Source organism: Hemiscyllium ocellatum, chromosome 4, assembly GCF_020745735.1.
Source record: "Hemiscyllium ocellatum isolate sHemOce1 chromosome 4, sHemOce1.pat.X.cur, whole genome shotgun sequence".
Lineage (NCBI taxonomy): Eukaryota > Metazoa > Chordata > Chondrichthyes > Orectolobiformes > Hemiscylliidae > Hemiscyllium > Hemiscyllium ocellatum.
The window spans coordinates 131,622,546-131,641,752 of record NC_083404.1 but is presented as its reverse complement, the minus strand read 5'-3'; the positions used below and the strand labels follow the sequence as shown (position 1 = coordinate 131,641,752).

General features: G+C 43.8%; 1 protein-coding gene across 1 annotated transcript in view; it reads right to left on the bottom strand.

The window, feature by feature from the left end:
- Nucleotides 1-18,059, bottom strand: part of LOC132815251 (cadherin-7-like) — a 138,414-nt gene extending 120,355 nt beyond the window's left edge. The window contains exons 1-2 of the mRNA XM_060824065.1: nt 17,877-18,059; nt 3,517-3,811 (exon numbers count right to left, since the gene is read on the bottom strand). Coding sequence (XP_060680048.1) covers nt 3,517-3,811; nt 17,877-18,059 — 478 coding nt within the window. The remainder of the gene's footprint in view (nt 1-3,516; nt 3,812-17,876) is intronic.
- Between the last annotated feature and the right edge of the window lie 1,148 nt (nt 18,060-19,207).

Sequence of the window (19,207 nt, the reverse complement as noted above, 5' to 3'; positions counted from 1 at the left end):
AGCATGGTTTCCCATTTGTAAATTTGCGCTGTCTCTGTCAAAGTCCTGACAGCGTTTTCCAAGTGCTCTACTATTAAATCTTTCTAACCAGTGAATGGAAAGGTAGCCTCTTCCTCCTATTATGGACCAGGCCAGACCCCTTCAAAATATTTTAAGAAGGTAGCCTAGACCCTTTTTCTTATTTCAAAGGTGATGTGAAGTGGGTGTTCCAGGATTGATGCAGCAGGTCAAACCACTCAGCTTTAAGCAAAACAGAATTTATTTAAAGACTACAGTTAAAACACAAACAAAAGAAAGCAGAACAAAAATACTTAACTATTGGAAACCTTAACTAATCTGATACAGTAACTATTACGATTTAAATGTTCCAATACTGTAATATCCCATTAACACTCCCCTTGGTAAAACAGTAAATTCAAACACAGATTCTTACAGGCAGGAGTGCACAATGCCCAGAGAGAGATTTCAGAGGAAGTCTGAAGCTTGCAACTCTTCTGGACTCACACATCTTGTGACTGCTATAGCTAAAAATAATTACAAAATACCTGAACTGGAAGAACTGGCCACCCCCCTCCCATTGTTAAACTATTAAACACCCGAGACTGCTCGGCACCTCTGCCTTTACAACCTCGCTTCCAAAAAAACCAAGGACAAATAACCTTTTTGAAGTGACAGCATCATCACACTCCGATTGCAAAGTAATCATTTGCTTTTTATAATTCATTCATGGTACATAGGCACCACTGGCTGGGTCCATCCCTAGGTGCCCTGGAGAAGGTACTGGTGAGAGTGCTGTGGAAGGTGGTACCTGGCTGGACTTGATGACATATCCTTGGAGGAGCTTCTCAGAATCGCCACCACCCCTTCCCCTTGATCCACTCAGCTCCTGCAGCTCACTAATGGTGCCAACTGAGTTCCAGACTCAGAAACTGACACACAATCAGCCAATGCACATTAGCCCAACCCACATCGTGGTACGTGTATGTATTGGGCCGCAAACCAACTATTTCTGAAAGTAAACTATTAATCTCCCTCACCCTAAGCATGACCCCCAGCCAAACATCAATGAGAAATATCCCCAACAAAAAATAATGGGCAGAAAATGTTGCTAAACGTCAAAGTAGGTCAGAGACAAAAATAAATTTAGGAAAGGTTGATAAGACTCTGAAAACATTCATTCTAGATTAATAAAATAATAATTAATTCCAGCAGTTTAAGAGTATTTTATTACCTAATCATTTATTTATGTCAATGATATTACAGTGTTATTCAATGACTATTAATCATGCTACAGTGAGACATAGATGTCCATTAATATTCATTCAGAGTCCCAACGAAGAGTCATACTGAACTCGTAACATCAATTCTGATTCTCTCTCCATGGATCATGCCAGAGTTACTCCAATACTTTCTTTTACTTTTTAATATTGCAGGTGAAATATAAGTGAAAAATTTATCAATATTAATTTTGAATGAATGCCACAATATCTAGATGTCACAACATCTGTGTGGGATGCTCTTCAAAGGGTCAGTGAAGACTCAAGGGCCGAATGGTTTCTTTCCACACTGCAGGAATTCTGTGATTCTATGATTCATAGTATAAATCAATGCTGATGCTGTTGGAATGGGCTCTGCTATTTTGAACCTGCCTGAATTTTTCCAAGTTAAAAATCACACAACACCAGGTTATAGTCCAACAGGTTTAAATGGAAGCACACTAGCTTTCGGAGCAAAGGTCATTGATACTGAGGATCTAAGGGCCATGTCTGTATTTGTTGCACGAAGTCAGATACTAACATAATGAGCGGATGAAGAACAAACAGATATTGTGGATTCTGGAAGAGCAACTTTGCATCTTTTATGCTATAATCCAAATCTTACTTCTGAAAGTAAGCTATTAATGCTCCTCACCCTGGGAACAGAGCTTTTTGAAGTCAATTCCCTTTCTATATATCCGTTGAATATCACACTCTACTCAAAAACGAGAAGGTCATTCTTTAGTGGGTTAAAAAACACAAAACACCAGGTTATCACCCAACAGATTTATTTGGAAGTACAAGCTTTTGGAGCACTGCTCTCTGGTAAAGAAGCAGCTCTCTGAAAGCTAGTACTTCCAAATAAACCTGTTGAACGGTAACCTGGCGCTGTGTAAATTTTAACTCTGTCCACCCCAGTACAACACCAGCACTTCCACATCATGCTGCAGTAATACAAAGACTTGTTTGACCAAACCTCAAACATTGGGACAGCTCCAGACATCACACCTCAGAAAAGGGATGTTAACCTTGGAGGTAAGGTGGAATGAGAGCTGCACTCCCAGCATGAAACTGCACTCACGAGTGGTATATTCCCGAGAATTTAGAAGGGCAACAGGTAGATTTTAATCAAAGTTTTCAAAGAGGAACTGACTGTTACATATTATTTCACTTTGTGGGAGTCATTAGCATTTACTGCCCTTTCCTAACTGCCCTTGAACTAGGGAGTTTGCAAGGCCACTTCAGAGGGCTGTTATGAGTTGGCCACATTGCTGTGGGTCTGGAGATGAATGCAGGCCGGACTGGGAAGGATGGCATTTCTCCAGATGGAATGTTTTGACAATTGGGAACAACGTCAGGGATGAAACTTTGACTCCAGAAATGTTAACTGATTGGAAACTCTGCCAGATGGGATTTGAATGTACGTTCCCCAAAGAGTTTGCCTGTGCCTCTTGTTTACTATTCCAGTGGTATTGCCATCACCGTTGGTAATGTAGAACATGCTAAACTAGCTCCTGTGGTTGTGGGGTCTCAGAATGGGGAGCCTCCATTCTACGAGGAGAAAGTGAGGACTGCAGATGCTGGAGATCAGAGCTGAAAATGTGTTGCTGGAAAAGCGCAGCAGGTCAGGCAGCATCCAAGGAACAGGAGAATCGATGTTTCGGGCATAAGCCTGAAGAAGGGCTCATGCCCGAAACGTCGATTCTCCTGCTCTTTGGATGCTGCCTGACCTGCTGCGCTTGTCCAGCAACACATTTTTAGCAGCTTCCATTCTACCTAAAGACTAGAATAAAGCCTGATTTTTCAGTTAGGTAACACTTCTTTGTTAAAAAGGGTGGAAATCACTGATGCATGCGACAGTTGATGACAGCTGAATTCTTAAATTTAAATCTGAATTTGATAGATTTTTGCTGAATGACATTATTCAGGGACGCAGGTTAGAGCAGACTGCAGCAGTTCAAGAAGGCAGCTTGTCACCATCTTCTGATGGACAACTAGCGAAGGATAATAAGTGACGCCCAGTGACACCAATGAACGAATTTTTAAAAAGGAGTATGTAGGATTGAGGAGCAACATAGCGTATTTCTGTTCCTATACTGACAGCTTTCTGGATTGAGAAGTAATGGTGCTAACTTTGGCTGTTAATCAAAGTGTAGGTAACACACTGCATAGCCCAGTGACACACAGAACTTACACACAATACTGTCATAGGAGTCACATCAATGCTCAGCAGAAAGGCACACTTCTTGTACAGACTTACCCACGGGAGACATCTCCGGAATACTGGTCACGTACGGACCATCTAGAAATCGTGGCTCATTATCATTGATGTCCTGTATTTTCACGATAAACTCGGACAGTGGTTCGACAGGTTTGTTCGTTATCCGGTCAACAGCTTGTGCGCGGAGGGCATAGTAAGCCTGTTCCTCACGGTCCAGCCTTTTGGTAGCATGGATGTCCCCTGTGCTCTCATCAATGATGAAGATGGAGCCTGCACCCTCTCCTGAGAGAATGTACTTGACTGAGCCATCTCCTCGGTCAACGTCAGAGTGGAGCTGGTGGTAAATAAGAGCACATTTAGATTCAGGTCAGTTGATGTCACAGTGCGAAGATATTCTTCCCCAGAAGGCCTAGAGACCTAACCTGTACCACAAACATATTGGGTAATGTACATCCTACAATATGTGTTTTAAGTCTCTCAGTGGAAGTAGCTGACAAGATGCACTTCAGAGAAAGACTTGAGGGGCAGACTGCATGTACACACATTCATAGTATATTCCAAAGCATGTTACAGTTAATGATAAGTTCCTTATACTGAACTCCAAGTGTTATTTCTGATTCTCTCGTCACAGACGCTAATGAATTTCTGCAGAATTTTCTCTCTTTTGTCTCAGATTTCCAGCATCCACAGTACTTTGCCTTTGAACTTTGAATGCATATTCATTGTTTATCATCCAGAATCCATGGCAAATAATTTGCACACGGCATTTCCCACAGATATCAACGAAACGGCTGGATAATTTGGTTCAGTGGTAGACAATAGTGTGGCTGCTTGAAGTCTGAAATTAAGAACAGAAAGTGCTAGAAACAGGCCTGGCAGCATCTGCAGAACAGAGACATAGAGTTAATGTTTTAAGTTGGTTCTGATGAAAGGCCACGGACCTGAAACATTAACCCTGTTCCTCCCTCGGTAGCTGCTAATGGAGCTGCTGACTGTATCCAGCATTGCCTATACCTTTTTGTTTTAATTTCCAGTATCTGCAGCCTTTTGGTTTTTTTTGTACGGGAAAAGTTAGCTTCCTCTCCCTCCAAAATTGCCTCTGATCTGTAACTATTCCTGAGCAACATCCATGGAGGCTGCAAGTGCCCCTTTCACGATGTCAGATATTTATGCTTCAGTCTTTCAACTCGTCATCCCTGGCCAATTAAAAAAAAACTTGCCAACTGATTATCATAGTCAGTCTATCGCAATGGAATATTTTTGCTTTAATTGTCAGCTTCAATGTGTTGAATTATACTCTTTACCTTGTAAAATAATTGCAATAAGCTGAGGGTGCTGATGGTTATGACAGAAGAGAGAGAAAAAAAAAATCACACAATTCAAGCATCTTAACATCTTGAAGAATATTTTGTTATTTCATTAACAATCTCGCACATCTCGAGAGAAAAGCAACACAAGAAGGCTTTGCATGAGCTGCAGGATAAGTAGTGAACATTTTCCCCTGAAATTATGACTTTTATTCAATGATTATTTCTCCCCCTCCTACCAACTGTGAAGTTTCATTTAGTAATAGATCTGTCTGATGACTATCACAAGGCGACTGCAGCCCCACTTGCAAATCTGAATCAATATTTAATTACAGAGAGCAGTGATCGCAGAGTGAGTAGTTAATGTGGTCTGATAGCAGTGGAATGTTGGACCTCCCATGACGGGAATCCAGCTTTTAAACTGACATTCATCCTCATCCCCAGTGGGTGACTTTCATTTCTTAATCAACCAAGGAATAAGTTAAATATGAATATATGCACATCACCGATGGGATGGGTGCAAGGAGTTTGCAGGATCAGGAATCAAATCCGTTCCATTTATGCAACACGTTCCCATCTTCTGCAGAGCAATACCGAGGTGGCAGGGGAAGTCAAAGGTCAGGAATGTCCTCCTAAGGGTACAGAATGAACCAAGGGAAAGAAATATACAAGAGAAAATCGATTGTCTCAAACCAGCAGGGGGTTTTGTTTTAACAGATCTGGGCCTTGCCAACATCGGCGGTATTCATTGCTTGTCCCTAACTGTCCTGGAGAAGGTGGGGGTGAGCAGCTTTCTTGAACCGCTGCAGTCCATGTGCTGTAGGTTGACCCACAATGCCATCAGGGAGGGAATTCTGGGATTTTTACCCACTGACACTGAAGGAACAGCGATAAATTTCCAAGTCAGGATGGTGAGTGGCTTGGAGGGGAGCTTGCTGGTGAGTGGTGCTCCCATGTATGTAGCTGCCCCTCATTATGGTCATGGTTGTGGGTTTGGAAGGTCTGTTGCAGGAGTGAGTTGTACCTTGTTGACAGGGCACACTGCTGCTGTTTGGAATGAGCTGCTAATGGGTCACTTGCAGCCCCCTTGGAGAGCAGCGAGCCACTTTAATAATTTGTGGCTCATTGCCAACAAAGCAGAAGAGGAGAAGGAAGCTGGCTCCGACTAGACGTGGAATATGTCAGGAATAATGACTGAAGACTTTCCCCTTTTGAAAATCAGCCCTGCCCATGGACTGAAGGGGAAACATTGCCAGGATTTTGGAGATACAATTGGAATTCATTGATTAAATCTTCCAAACAGCATGGGTTCAGTAGGCTGAATGGCCTGTTTCCATGCTTTAATATTCCATCCTTTGTTTAATGCCCAGATCCATAAGAAACTACAGAAGGTTATGTGCTTAGCCCAAACGGAAGCCAACCTCCCATCCATGGACTCCAACTATACATCTTGTTGCCATGGAGTGGCTGCCCATATCACCAAAGACCCCTCCCACGCCGGTAGTACTCTCTTCCAACCTGTTCCATCTGGCAGAAGATACAGAAGCTTGAACACAAGCACTATCAGGTTGAATGACAGCTTCTTCCTGCTGTTATTAGACTGATGAATGGACCTCTCTAATCTCCAGTAATGGTGATCTTGCTTTGTGCACCTCCAGTGTAGCTGTAGCCTTGTGTGCCTCACCCTATCTAAGGGCCGTATGATCTGTCCCTGTTGCAATGATCTGCCTGTTCTACTTGCAAACAAGGCTTTTCATTGTACTTAGGTACATGTGACAACAATAACTCAAATCAAATGCATCCCTCCTTTGAGCACGCAACATGATCAAAGATTTGTCTGGCTTGCCTACATTGAAAACACAATCAATCAGTCATTTGAAGCCTTGCTCTGCTTTCAGTCACACAGTGGGGCCTCATTTTAATTGTAATGTCACAGTAAGCAGGGCTGTTCCACTGTTCCACTGTCCCAGTGTTACCACCATGACGCTCCACCTAGTTTCAACCCCAGGAACTTCCTTACGTGACAACAGCACATTGATGCCAGGCTGGCTGATGAGGGAGGGGATTTAATTCATCAGAGCCTAGTAGTGGGAAGCCCATTCCAGGGTGTCTCACACAGACAGCAATAGGTTGCAGTAGCTGCTTTTTCAAAGGCAGCCCACAGAGGGAGGTGCCACTCTTCCTAACCAACCTGAAAATAAACCTTCACACCATTTTTGGTCAGGTTTCTCTGTAGCTTCCGATAAACCCTGCTACGGGATCCCTCTCAATGCCAGCACAACAAATTGCACTCACGTAGCCCATTTATTGCAATAAAAATGATCACTTCACAGGAAGGTTGTTGAACTCCTTTCGACATGGAGACCCGGACTGATGTTCGAAGAGGTTGGTACTGAAGAGCAACTGAAAGGAGCAGAAAGACTTAGAGAAGTAGAGAGAGAGGTTTATAGAGGATCATTGGTGCTTCCTTCATTGACTTTCCTGAACCACCATCCCACCAGGGGAATGATGAATCTGACATCTGAAATAATTCAGCTCCATACCATGGGAGCCTCATCTGGTCATGGTCATGGGGGACAATATTCATCATGTGCTTGCTTAGCCTTTGACCAACCAGGGTGAAGATTATTTGAGGGCTTGGAGTTCAAGCTAAGGTCTTGGTTTATTGTGCACCAGTGATTGCCATGCTCTGATAAACTCAGAATCACTCACTCTACAGCAAGCCACTCAAACTCCCAGAGAAGTGATGGCTTCACAAATTCCTCCAATTCCAGTGGCAACAAACAAGGTCCAACTAAGACGACACATTCAACATCAAGGAACTAATTACTCAATATCAGTTACATTGGCTGGAACATTTTATCCATATGCCTGACAGCAGACTCCCAAGATATCCACTCTATTCAGAATTGGGTCTTGCCATTGACTGGCTCAGTGGAACGATCAATGAGATTCACTTTCTTTGAAGGCACAACTGCTCAAAAGTGACAGCAGAGACTTCAACGTCATTGGTTTAACAGCAGAAGAGTGTAGCAGGATCTTTTCATCCAACAGATCATCATCCCCTGTGGCTGCATCTTCCACTCCTTATTGAAGGAGCTGACAAAGGTCGAAGTTCACTTTGAAGCTGGTCACTGTCACTCATGGTGCTACATCATCTATTGCATCTATTGCATCCGCTGCACCCGATGTGGCCTCCTCTATATTGGGGAGACAGGCCGTTTACTTGCGGAACGCTTCAGAGAACACCTCCGGGCAGCCTGGACCAACCAACCCAACCACCCCGTGGCTCAACACTTTAACTCTCCCTCCCACTCCACCGAGGACATGCAGGTCCTTGGACTCCTCCACCGGCAGAACATAACAACACGACGGCTGGAGGAGGAGCGCCTCATCTTCCGCCTGGGAACCCTCCAACCACAAGGTATGAATTCAGATTTCTCCAGTTTCCTCATTTCCCCTCCCCACACCTTGTCTCAGTCGGTTCCCTCAACTCAGCACCACCCTCCTAACCTACAATCCTCTTCCTGACCTCTCCGCCCCCACCCCACTCCGGCCTATCACCCTCACCTTGACCTCCTTCCACCTATCCCACCTCCATCGCCCCTCCCCCAAGTCCCTCCTCCCTACCTTTTATCTTAGCCTGCTTGGCTACACTCTCTCATTCCTGATGAAGGGCTTATGCTCGAAACGTCGAATTCTCTATTCCTGAGGTGCTGCCTAACCTGCTGTGCTTTGACCAGCAACACATTTGCAGCATGGTGCATCCCGATCCAGTTCCTTCCAGCCTTTCCTGGAGGAATAGTTAAAACATTTGCAATATCCTCCTGCGGTTCCAAGGATGATGTTTCTTTCACAGAGACAGGCTCACTGGGGAATGAATTAACAGCAATTTCTTGCAGCTGATGAATAAACAGGATTCAAATACATGTGTCTCTGTTTAATAAACAGCAATGCTGATTGGGAGTGACATAGAGAACAATAATCTGCCTCCCATTGCAGCAATAACCTGCACCTGCCCTTAACTGTGATTCTTCCTGAATCTTCATGTGTAATGGAATACGATTGGAGAAATTGAGGCTTCAACCACACACTGGATCTGATAGAATTGATATACCCTCCCCACCTCGGTATCCAATTTAACAATAGAGTTCTTCTCATTAACCACAATTCCTAGATTCCAAAAATCATCCTGTTGGAGTGTCACTTCCCCAAGGAGGAATGTTCCTCACTGGCATCTAATTCTTGGACAATTGCATTTTGGAGTGGTCAGATTCATCTCATAAACTGTAAACCTCTACTTCAGCAAAGCCTCTGAACATGGCCATTCTTATAGCATGCATGACACACAACATTACTGAATGGGCAAGGTTGGCACAGATGCGAATTTTTCTTGGCACACTACAGGCAAGAAGCAATGGCGGTGCCATTTTGGTCGCTTTCTTACTGGTACATTGGTATTCCTCTTATTATCAAAATTAATGGAGTTGGATCCCATGGACACAGTCAAGGGACTTATTCCTTCATTGATGAAAAAGTTGTTCTGCTTGTGAAGTTCAGCTTGTCTAACAACTGTGTTACTTTTCCCCATGTAAAATCTTGCAAAAATTCTGATAACGTTTCATTCAGTGCTTCTAATATGGTGGGATGGAGAAAGTGAGGACTGCAGATGCTGGAGATCAGAGCTGAAAAATGTGTTACTAGAAAAGCGCAGCAGGTCAGGCAGCATTCAAGGAGCAGGAAAATTGATGTTTTGGGCATAAGCATTTTTTCAGGAATGAGGAAGGTGTGCCAAGCAGGCTAAGAGAAAAGGTAGGGAGGAGGGACTTGGGGAAAGGGCGTTGGGAATGTGATAGGTGGAAGGAGGTTAAGGTGAAGGTGGGGGAGAGGCCGGAGAGGTCAGGAAGAAGATTGAGGGTCAAGAAGGTGGTGATGAGTCCAATGATTTGGGACTGAGATAAGGTGGGGGGAGGGGAAATGAAGAAGCTGGAGAAATCTGCATTCATCCCTTGTGGTTGGAGGGTTCCGAGGTGGAAGGTGAGGTGCTCTTCCTCCAGGCAACCGCAAGAAATGCAAAACTTGCGCCCACACCTTCCCCATTACTTCCCTCCAAGGCCCCAAGGGATCCTTCCATATCCGTCACAAATTCACCTGCACCTGCACCTCCACACACATCATTTACTGCATCCGCTGTACCCGATGTGGCCTCCTCTACATTGGGGAGACAGGCCGCCTACTTGCGGAACATTTCAGAGAACACCTCTGTGACACCCGCACCAACCAACCCAACCGCCCCGTAGCTGAACACTTTAACTCCCCCTCCCACTGCGCCAAGGACATGCAGGTTCTTGGCCTCCTCCATTGCCAGACCATGGCAACACAACGCCTGGAGGAAGAGCGCCTCATCTTCCGCCTAGGAACCCTCCACCCACAAGGGATGAATGCAGATTTCTCCAGCTTTCTCATTTCCCCTCTCCCCACCTTATCTCAGTCCCAACCCTCGGACTCAGCACCACCTTCTTGACCTGCAATCTTCTTCCCGACCTCTCCGCCCCCACCCCCTCTCTGGCCTATCACCTTCACCTTAACCTCCTTGTACCTATCACATTTCCTAATGCCCGTCCCCCAAGTCCCTCTTCCCTACCTTTTATCTTAGCCTAATATGGTGGGATCTCTCATAAGCTCATCTCTTAATTTTCCATATTGGCAATTATCAGCAGGATGGTCTGCTTCAATTATTTAAAAAAATCAGTAGTTTCCCCAGGCTCCTGGTTGTGCTGATTGCACTTTACCAAATCTAAGATGGTGCTATACTTTAAGCCAAAATAGAAGTCATAGGCCTTAATTACTTCCTCATAATTTGTGATCTGTTCCTTAACTGATGAGAATTTGGCATTGGCACTGCCACAGATCATGGACAGCAATTCACCAACACAGTTCATAGCTAGCTTCTGATTTAAGTTAGAGGCACTCCAAATCTGCATAGATTGATCAAGTTGATTCAGTTCCTTCATGTGGTCCAGGGCCTCTGGTAAAGGCAATCTTTGATCCAACATCGGTGATTTTGTGTGATGCATCATGACCAAACCCTTTCATAATCCAGCCCTTTCCAGTGGTGCACTCGAGTTTATAACTGAACATCAGCCAACTCCACAGCAGAAGAACAATTCTTAAACTAAAAGGAGAGCATTGAGAACCTCAAAGGGTCACAAATGAGTACTTGTCAGCAGTCCGATTGAGAATGGCAAATTGATATTACAGTTCAGAGACCTAAAAGCCTGGATTTTCCAATCGCTGTAATTTTAACACAAGCAAACACCCACTACTGGGCTAACGTTGCCATTAAAGAAACATCAATCAGAATACCTAAGCTATAGAGATATTGCTTTCATACCAAGATTCTTACAATGAAAGATTAAGATTGAGTTGGACTAAATTGTAATGATGACACTGCAAAAGCTAACAGACATGTTGAAGTATTGTCGATCCGCTTTGTTCTGATGGATTTTATATTAATTAATATGTAGCACATCGGGACAGGAACACAGAATATTTTCCTTTACCAAGCTTCCAGCACTAGCATTGAATTATCTCACAATTCATTGGCCCAAGATCCTAGAGAAGGATTTATAGAGCTCCTTTCACCGTTTCGATTGTCCTCAATGGAGTTAAATTTAAAGTGTAATTTTGAAATATATTCACTGTTGCAAACTAGGAATCTCAGCTCATTTGAACTGATCTATGCTCTCAGATACACTTCAACTGGAAGAGTTACTAAGCATTTGGGGCACAACAACGGACCTTTCAACCCAAAGGATCAGATTGGTGTTACTGCTTCAAACAAGGCTTCTCCTATTTCTCCTCTTTGAACACCGTGAGTATAACTAACCATTCTCTTCTCTCTCATTTATTCATTGAGCTGCCCGTTAACTATTTACCTCAACTGACTGTGTGATAGCTGGATTTTCCAATCGCTGTAATCTTAACACAAGCAAACACCATTAAAGAAACATCAATCAGAATACCTAAGCTATAGAGATATTACTTTTAATACCAGGATTCTTACAATGAAAGATTAGGATTGAATTGGGACTAAATTATAATAATGACACTGCAAAAGCTAACAAACATGGTGAAGTATTATTGATCTGTTTTGTTCTGATGGATTTTATATTAATTAATATAGACAAGTTTAATGGGGTTCCATTGTGATACACAGATATAGTTCATATATAGGGAGGGTTTGACATGTAAGACTCTATAACAGCAATATCCATCTGAGCAATCCCCTCCCAACCCTTTCCCCAACAATTCTTCAACCCTTGACCTCTTTCTCCCTTATAACAAAGACTAGAACTCGAGCACAAAGTTTAAAAATAAGAGGTCATCGGGATGTACAGCACAGTAACAGACCCTTTGGTCCAACTCATCCATGTCGACCAGATATCCCAACCCAATCTAGTCCCACCTGCCAGGCACGCGGCCCATATCCCTCCAAACCCTTCCTATTCATATACCCATCCAGATGCCTCTTAAATGTTGCAATTGTATCAGCCCCCAGCACATTCTCTGGCAGCTCATTCCATGCACACACCACCCTCTGCTTGAAAAGGTTGCCCCTTAGGTCTCTTTTATATCTTTACCCTGTCACTTTAAAACTATGTCCTTTAGTTCTGGACTCCCCCACCCCAGGGAAAAGACTTTGTCTATTTATCCTATCTATGCCCCTCATGATTTTATAAACCTCTATAAGGTCATCCCTCAGCCTCCAACACTCCAGGGAAAACAGCCCTAGCCTATTCAACCTCTCCCTATAGCTCAAATCCTCCAACCCTGGCAACATCCTTGTACATCTTTGCTGAACCCTTTCAGGTTTCACAACATCCTTCTGATAGGAAGGAGACCAGAATGCACGCAATATTTCAACAGTGGCCTAACCAATGTCCTGTACAGCCACAACATGACCTCCCAACTCCTGTACTCAATACTCTGACCAATAAAGGAAAGCATACCAAATACCTTCTTCATTATCCTATCTACCTGTGACTCTACTTTCAAGGAGCTATGAACCTGCACTCCAAGGTCTCTTTGATCAGAAACACTCCCTAGGATCATACCATTACGTGCATAAGTCCTGCTAAGATTTGCTTTCCCAAAATGCAGCACCTTGTATTTACCTAAATTAAACTCCATCAGCCATTCCTCAGCCCATTGGCCCATCTGATCAAGATCCCGTTGTGATCTGAGATAACCTTCTTCGCTGTTCACTACACCTCCAATTTTGGTTTCATCTGCAAACTTACTAACTGTACCTCTTATGCTCGCATCCAAATCATTTATATAAATGACAGAAAGTAGAGGACCCCGCACCGATCCTTGTGGCACTCCACTGGTCATAGGCCTCCAGTCTGAAAAACAACCCTCCACCACCACTCTCTGTCTTGGTCTTAAAATGGAAATCATAGAATCCTGGGGAAACAGGCTACTCAGCCCATCACGTCTACACCAACCCTCTGAAGAGAATCCCATCCAGACCTACCCCTGTAACCCTGCATTTCCTATGGCTAATCCAGCTACACTACATATCCCTGGGCACTATGGGGCAATTTAACATGGCCAATCCATTGAATCTACATATCTTTACACTGTGCAATGAAATTGGAGAACCCAGAGGAAACCCATGCAGACACAGGGAGAATGTGCAAACTCCACACTGTCACTGGAATCGAACCCAGATCCCCTGCATTATGAGGCAGCAGTGCTAACCACCGAGATACAATGCACTTCCCCCCTGACCCCCCACCTCACTGAGTAGCTAGCCCATGGAATTCTCTTCCCCATGACACATTAGTGGCAAGGTCACTGAGTTTATCTGAGGCTAAGTTGGACCCGCTTTTCATAGTCTTTGGAATCATAGAGTCATAGAGCATGGAAACAGACCCTTAACTCCAAACAGTCGATGCCGACCATAATCCCAAACTAAACGAGTCCCACTTGCCTGTGCTTGGCACATGTCCCTCCAAACTGATTCATGAACTTATCCAATTGTCTTTTAAACATTGCAATTGTACCCACGTCTACCACTTCCTCTGGACGTCCAATCCACACTCCAACCACTCTCTGTGTAAAAAGGTTGCCTCTCATGTCCTTTTTAAATCTTTCTGCTCTCACCTTAAAAAAATGTTCCCTATTCTTGAAACTGCCCTCCCCCCTCACCACAGGGAAACAACACCTTGCGTTCACTTTATCTAACCCCCTCACGACTTTCAAAACCTCTACAGGATCACCCCTTATATTGCAAGATAAAGATACACCATGCTGTAAAAATAGCAAATTTGGAAAAACATTTGAGTCAAGGGTTTAGGAATGGGCAGACATGATCTTAGCAAATCACAGAGCAGGCTTCAAGGGCTGGACAGTTGACGCATGCTCCTAAGTCCCACATTCTCCACTTACTAAGATGACAATTTTGTGCTATAAAATAGTTGCAGTGGTCTGCAATTCATCCCAAATCCCAAACCTTGCTCTCTCTGTCCATAAAGGCAGTAGGAATATATTTAAGAGGGACATCACAAAGGCAAAAACAGAACATGAAGTAGCTTTGGCGAATAGGGTTAAGGAGAATCCAAAGGGATTTTATAAACATATTTACCACAAAAGGGTAACGAGGGAGAAAATAGGACCCCTTAAAGATCAGCGAGTAAAAAGTGAGGTCTGCAGATGCTGGAGATCAGAGCCTAAAATGTGTTGCTGGTTAAAGCGCAGCAGGTCAGGCAGCATCCAAGGAACAGGAAATTCGACGTTTCGGGCAAAAGCCCTTCATCAGGAATTCCTGATGAAGGGCCTTTGCCCGAAATGTCGAATTTCCTGTTCCTTGGATGCTGCCTGACTTGCTGTGTTTTAACCAGCAACACATTTTCACCCCTTAAAGATCAGCAAGGTAGCCTTTATGTGGAACTGCAGGAGATGGAGGAGATACTAAACAAGTATTTTGCATCAGTGTTTACTGTGGAGAAGACCCAGATTGTGGGGAAATAGATGGTATCATCTTGAAAAATGCTCATATCACAAGGAAGGAGGTGTTGAATGTCTTAAAACGCATAAACCTGGATAAATCCCCAGGACCTGATCAAGTGTACCCTAGAACTCGGTGGGAAGCTCGGGAAGTGATTGCTGGGCCTCTTACTGAGATATTTGTATCATTGATAGTCACAGATGAGGTGCCAGAAGACTGAAGCTTGGCTAATGTGGTGCCATTATTTAAGAAAGGTGGTAAGGAAAATCCAGGGAACTGAGACCGGTGAACTGGACAATGGAGGTGGGCAAGTAGTGGGAGGGAATGCTGAGGGACAGGATGTACATGTATTTGGAAAGGCAAGGACTGATTAGGGATAGGCAACATGGTTTTGTGCATGGGTAATCATGTCTCACAAACTTGATTGAGTTTTCGAAGAAGTAACAAAGAGGATTGATGAGGGCAGAGCGCTGGACGTGATGTATATGGACTTCAGTAAGGCATTTGACAAGGTGAATAAATCTTTACTGAGCCCTTTCAAGTTTCACAACATCTTTCCCACAGCAGGGAGACAGGAAATGAATACATTTCCAAAGTGGTCTCAACAATACTCTGTAGAGCTACAACACGACCTCCCTTGTATTCTTTGTAAAAAAAACATCACCCACAGCCAGTCTTCGCCAATCTCCACCTCCGCCACTGATATCATCCAACACTTCAATGCAAATTTATCTATCCTCTGTTACTTGGTTATTTCACTTACTCACTGTAGAAAGCTCCCAGAAGAAATTCACTCCATTCCACTGGATCGCTTTTCAACCCCAGTCTCCCAAAACTCCTGTTGGTGATTTGCCATTGCATAATTATATATCCTTGGGACATTTTAGCACATGGAAGGCAAATATATGATGTTTCTAAGCATGGACAGACTAGGCGCTGCATGGTTACTGAATTACCCTACAGGACTTCAAAATGGACAGCTGCTCTCTGGGATGTGGATAAAACAGAAAAGAAAAGCCTCATTTTCCACCAGTTTCTCCCCATGGTATTAGTCCCTCTGGGTAGACTACATGATATGTATCATAGCTGATCTCCTCTGTCCTTCATCAGATTTACAGAGACCGCCAGACAATGCGTCCTTTAAAGGAACACAGTTTTATTGCAGTGTTCCGCTTGGAGACATTACAGCCTTCAGGATTCAATATCAAGTTTAATAATTTTACAGCCTGAACATCTCCTTCCGAATGTATTCCCAAACCCCACTTCCCAGGTCCTGTCGTGACATGGATTATTTTCAGCACAACAATTCATTATCATCGACTCATAAACCACGGTATCACCTATCAAGCTTCTTTTCTTCTCCGGCTTGTTATCTCAATCACTTTCCCTCTCTCTCTTTGGGCTCCATCTCCACCTGCCTGCTCACTCCATCCCCCCCCACCCCCACATCTGGCCCCCACTTCCTGTATAAATACCACCTTTTCCTATCTCCAATCAGTTCTGAAGGAAGGACACTGGACTCAAAGCATTAACTCTGTTTAATCTCCACAGATGCTGCCAGACCTGCTGAGTTTCTCCACCACATGAGAATACCATTTTTGCTGGTATTCACTGATTTTTACCTTTGTTTCTCTATTTTTTTTGCAGCCAGGAACGTAGTGACACACAACTGAGCAACTTTCCCACTACCAAAAATCACCGTGATGTTTTTTTAAACTTATGACTACCACCAGTAAAACACACACGTAGCCAATGAGGTACATACAACCAAAGCATTGGGGGTAATGCAAGCCATCTGGTTTTGCTTTATCATTTCTAAGCAGAGATTTTATACCATACCTCTGGAGCAGGTGGGACTTGAACCCAGGAGTGTCAGCTCAGAGGTAGAGACATTACCATTTCACCACAGGAGCCTCCTGAGCTAAAGCTAACAACCACCACCAGTAAAAACAACCTTTTAGCCAATTCAGTATTTACATGCAGAGCCATATTGATTTTTTATAAATCACATGTATTTGTAAATTAAACATGTAAATGAGACTGTCAGGCTCATTCAAATTGGTGGCAGAACTCACATAATTAGTGTTAAAGGAACAGAGAAGGTGATATTCACTCTTGCATCAAGACATACAATGGCCTGACAGAGTTGTTTATGAGCAAAGCTGCCATGGAGTTACAGACAGTCCCATGAGTTGTAATAAAAATCTTGTCGAACCACTTGGTTCTCCATGAATCAATCTCTGGCATGTGGGGCATTTCAAGCAATTACGTTGACAAGGACTTTGTTCTTGGGAAAGATGTCAGGACTCTGGAGAGGGTGCAGCAGAGATTTATGAGATTGGAGGTAGGATGAAGGACTTCAGTTACACAGCGAAACTTGAGAAAATTGAGTTTCCCTCCTTCAAGCAGAAACAAGGTTAAGGTAGGATTTGATTGAAGTGTTCACAATCCTCAAGTATTTTATTGAACGAGTTTAGAAGCAACTGCTTTGAGTGACAGAGAGTTGGGTAACTAGATGATGAAGATTTAAGACAATTGACAAAAGCGCTAGAGATTTGAGGAAAACTATTTATGCAGTCAGCTACGATCTGGAATACAATGCCTGCAGGGGAAACTGGATCAGCAACTATAACAGACAATGTTTGTGAAATGATGGGGAAGAGGAGTGGGATAATGGGATAACTCATTCAGAGAGCCAGTGCAGGCACGATTGGCTGAATGGCCTCTTCTATGCTGCATCGGTTTGTTAAAGTTGGACAAATGTTGTAACTCCAGTGCCATTCTCTTTGTCAGCTGTTGCGTGGTTTAGCAATTTGTGAATGAGACTGTCAGGTTTTTTGAAATCACACATGAAATGGGGTTCCATGCTCTCAAATTCCCCCTCAGCGCCATTTCCATGGAGGTGCGCTTCTGTCAAAACAGCGCAGGCAGGGATTATAGCTATATTCACATGTTAGGTGTCTGGAAGTGTCCTTCTGGGGGCCAGCATTTCATTCAGATGAGCGGCATGAGTGGAAATGTGAGGGTGGGGGGAGGTGGAACTGTACAAATGGGCATTAACAATGAGAGTCGCTTACCTTCCCCACGTACAACGGGTCGGTGCCTGTGTATTCCTCCAACACAAAGAATTGGTTCCACACCCAGCCACGTTTCATCCGTCTGTGAGCTTCCCCCGGCTTTCCCGTTGAAAGGTGAGATCCCGGCACTGCCGATGAAGGAGTGGATTGCCTTGTCCCACTCAGGCACAGCAGCAGTGTCATTACCACCAGAGAACAGCACAGCCTCACATCTCTCGGTTGCATTTTTCTACCCCGGAGAGTAAGAAACACAGGCAACTGTTCCGCTTGGCTTGACAACAGCAGCCTCAGTTCGGGCTGTCAGTCTCGACAACAGAGATGCGAAGCTTGTTGAAGGTTGGTCTCAGGAACCTTGCTGCTGCAGAGTAAACTTTACTGAAGAAACAGACACCTGGTGCGGATAAAGACAAGAGTTGCTGTCAGTTTAATGTTTCACCAAGCTCTGATATCTTGCTTACCACGTGGAAGGACCAGATCTAAAGGTGCCTTAGACAAGTAATGAGAGTGTAATACAAATGGTACATGAACAGTGCATTGAAACAGTGGAGAGATGACATGCTCTAACTCAGAATCAAAAACAGACATTGCTGGAAAAACTCAGCAGGTCTGGCAACAGCTATGGACAGAAATCAGAGTTAACATTTCAGGTCGAGCGACACTTCCTCAGAATTTAAATTTGACTAACTTCAAAACTCAAATCAAGAAGTGAAAGCTAATTTCTTTAATAGTGACCCCAACACACGATCGCAAAAATCAAACCAGATCACTAATGACCTTTCGGGAAGGAAATCTGCCATTCTTACCTGGTCTGGCTTGTGTGTGACAGCAGACCCACAGCAACTTGGCCGACTCTGAATTGCCTTCAGGGTGCATTTCGGGATTGTTAATTAATGCCAGCCTAGCAAGTGACACCCACACCCAGTAAACAAGTAAGAAATAGCTCATTGTGTATTCATTATAGGGGAAGGGTAGTTTGCAAAGTTGGGTATGCAGCTTGCTTTGTTGGTGTCCATTTTACATTGCAGGTATTTTTCTGATCAACCTGTTCAGTTATTTTGGCACACACTTCTGCACATTAACCCAAGCCTCCTGGTTCGGAGGTAAGGATACTACCATTGTGTTACAATAGTCCCCATTTTAAAGTGTACGATTGTTGGAAAGCCTTTCCTCTAGCTAATTAGAATATCATCGTGGAGTATGGCTCCAGATGAGGATCGGCCATGATCACAATGGATAGGATAGCCCAGTTCATAGATTCTATGTTCCTAACTTTGCGTAAATTTCCATTCCATACTAAACATGATCTCCATCTGAAAGATACAGATTCTGAA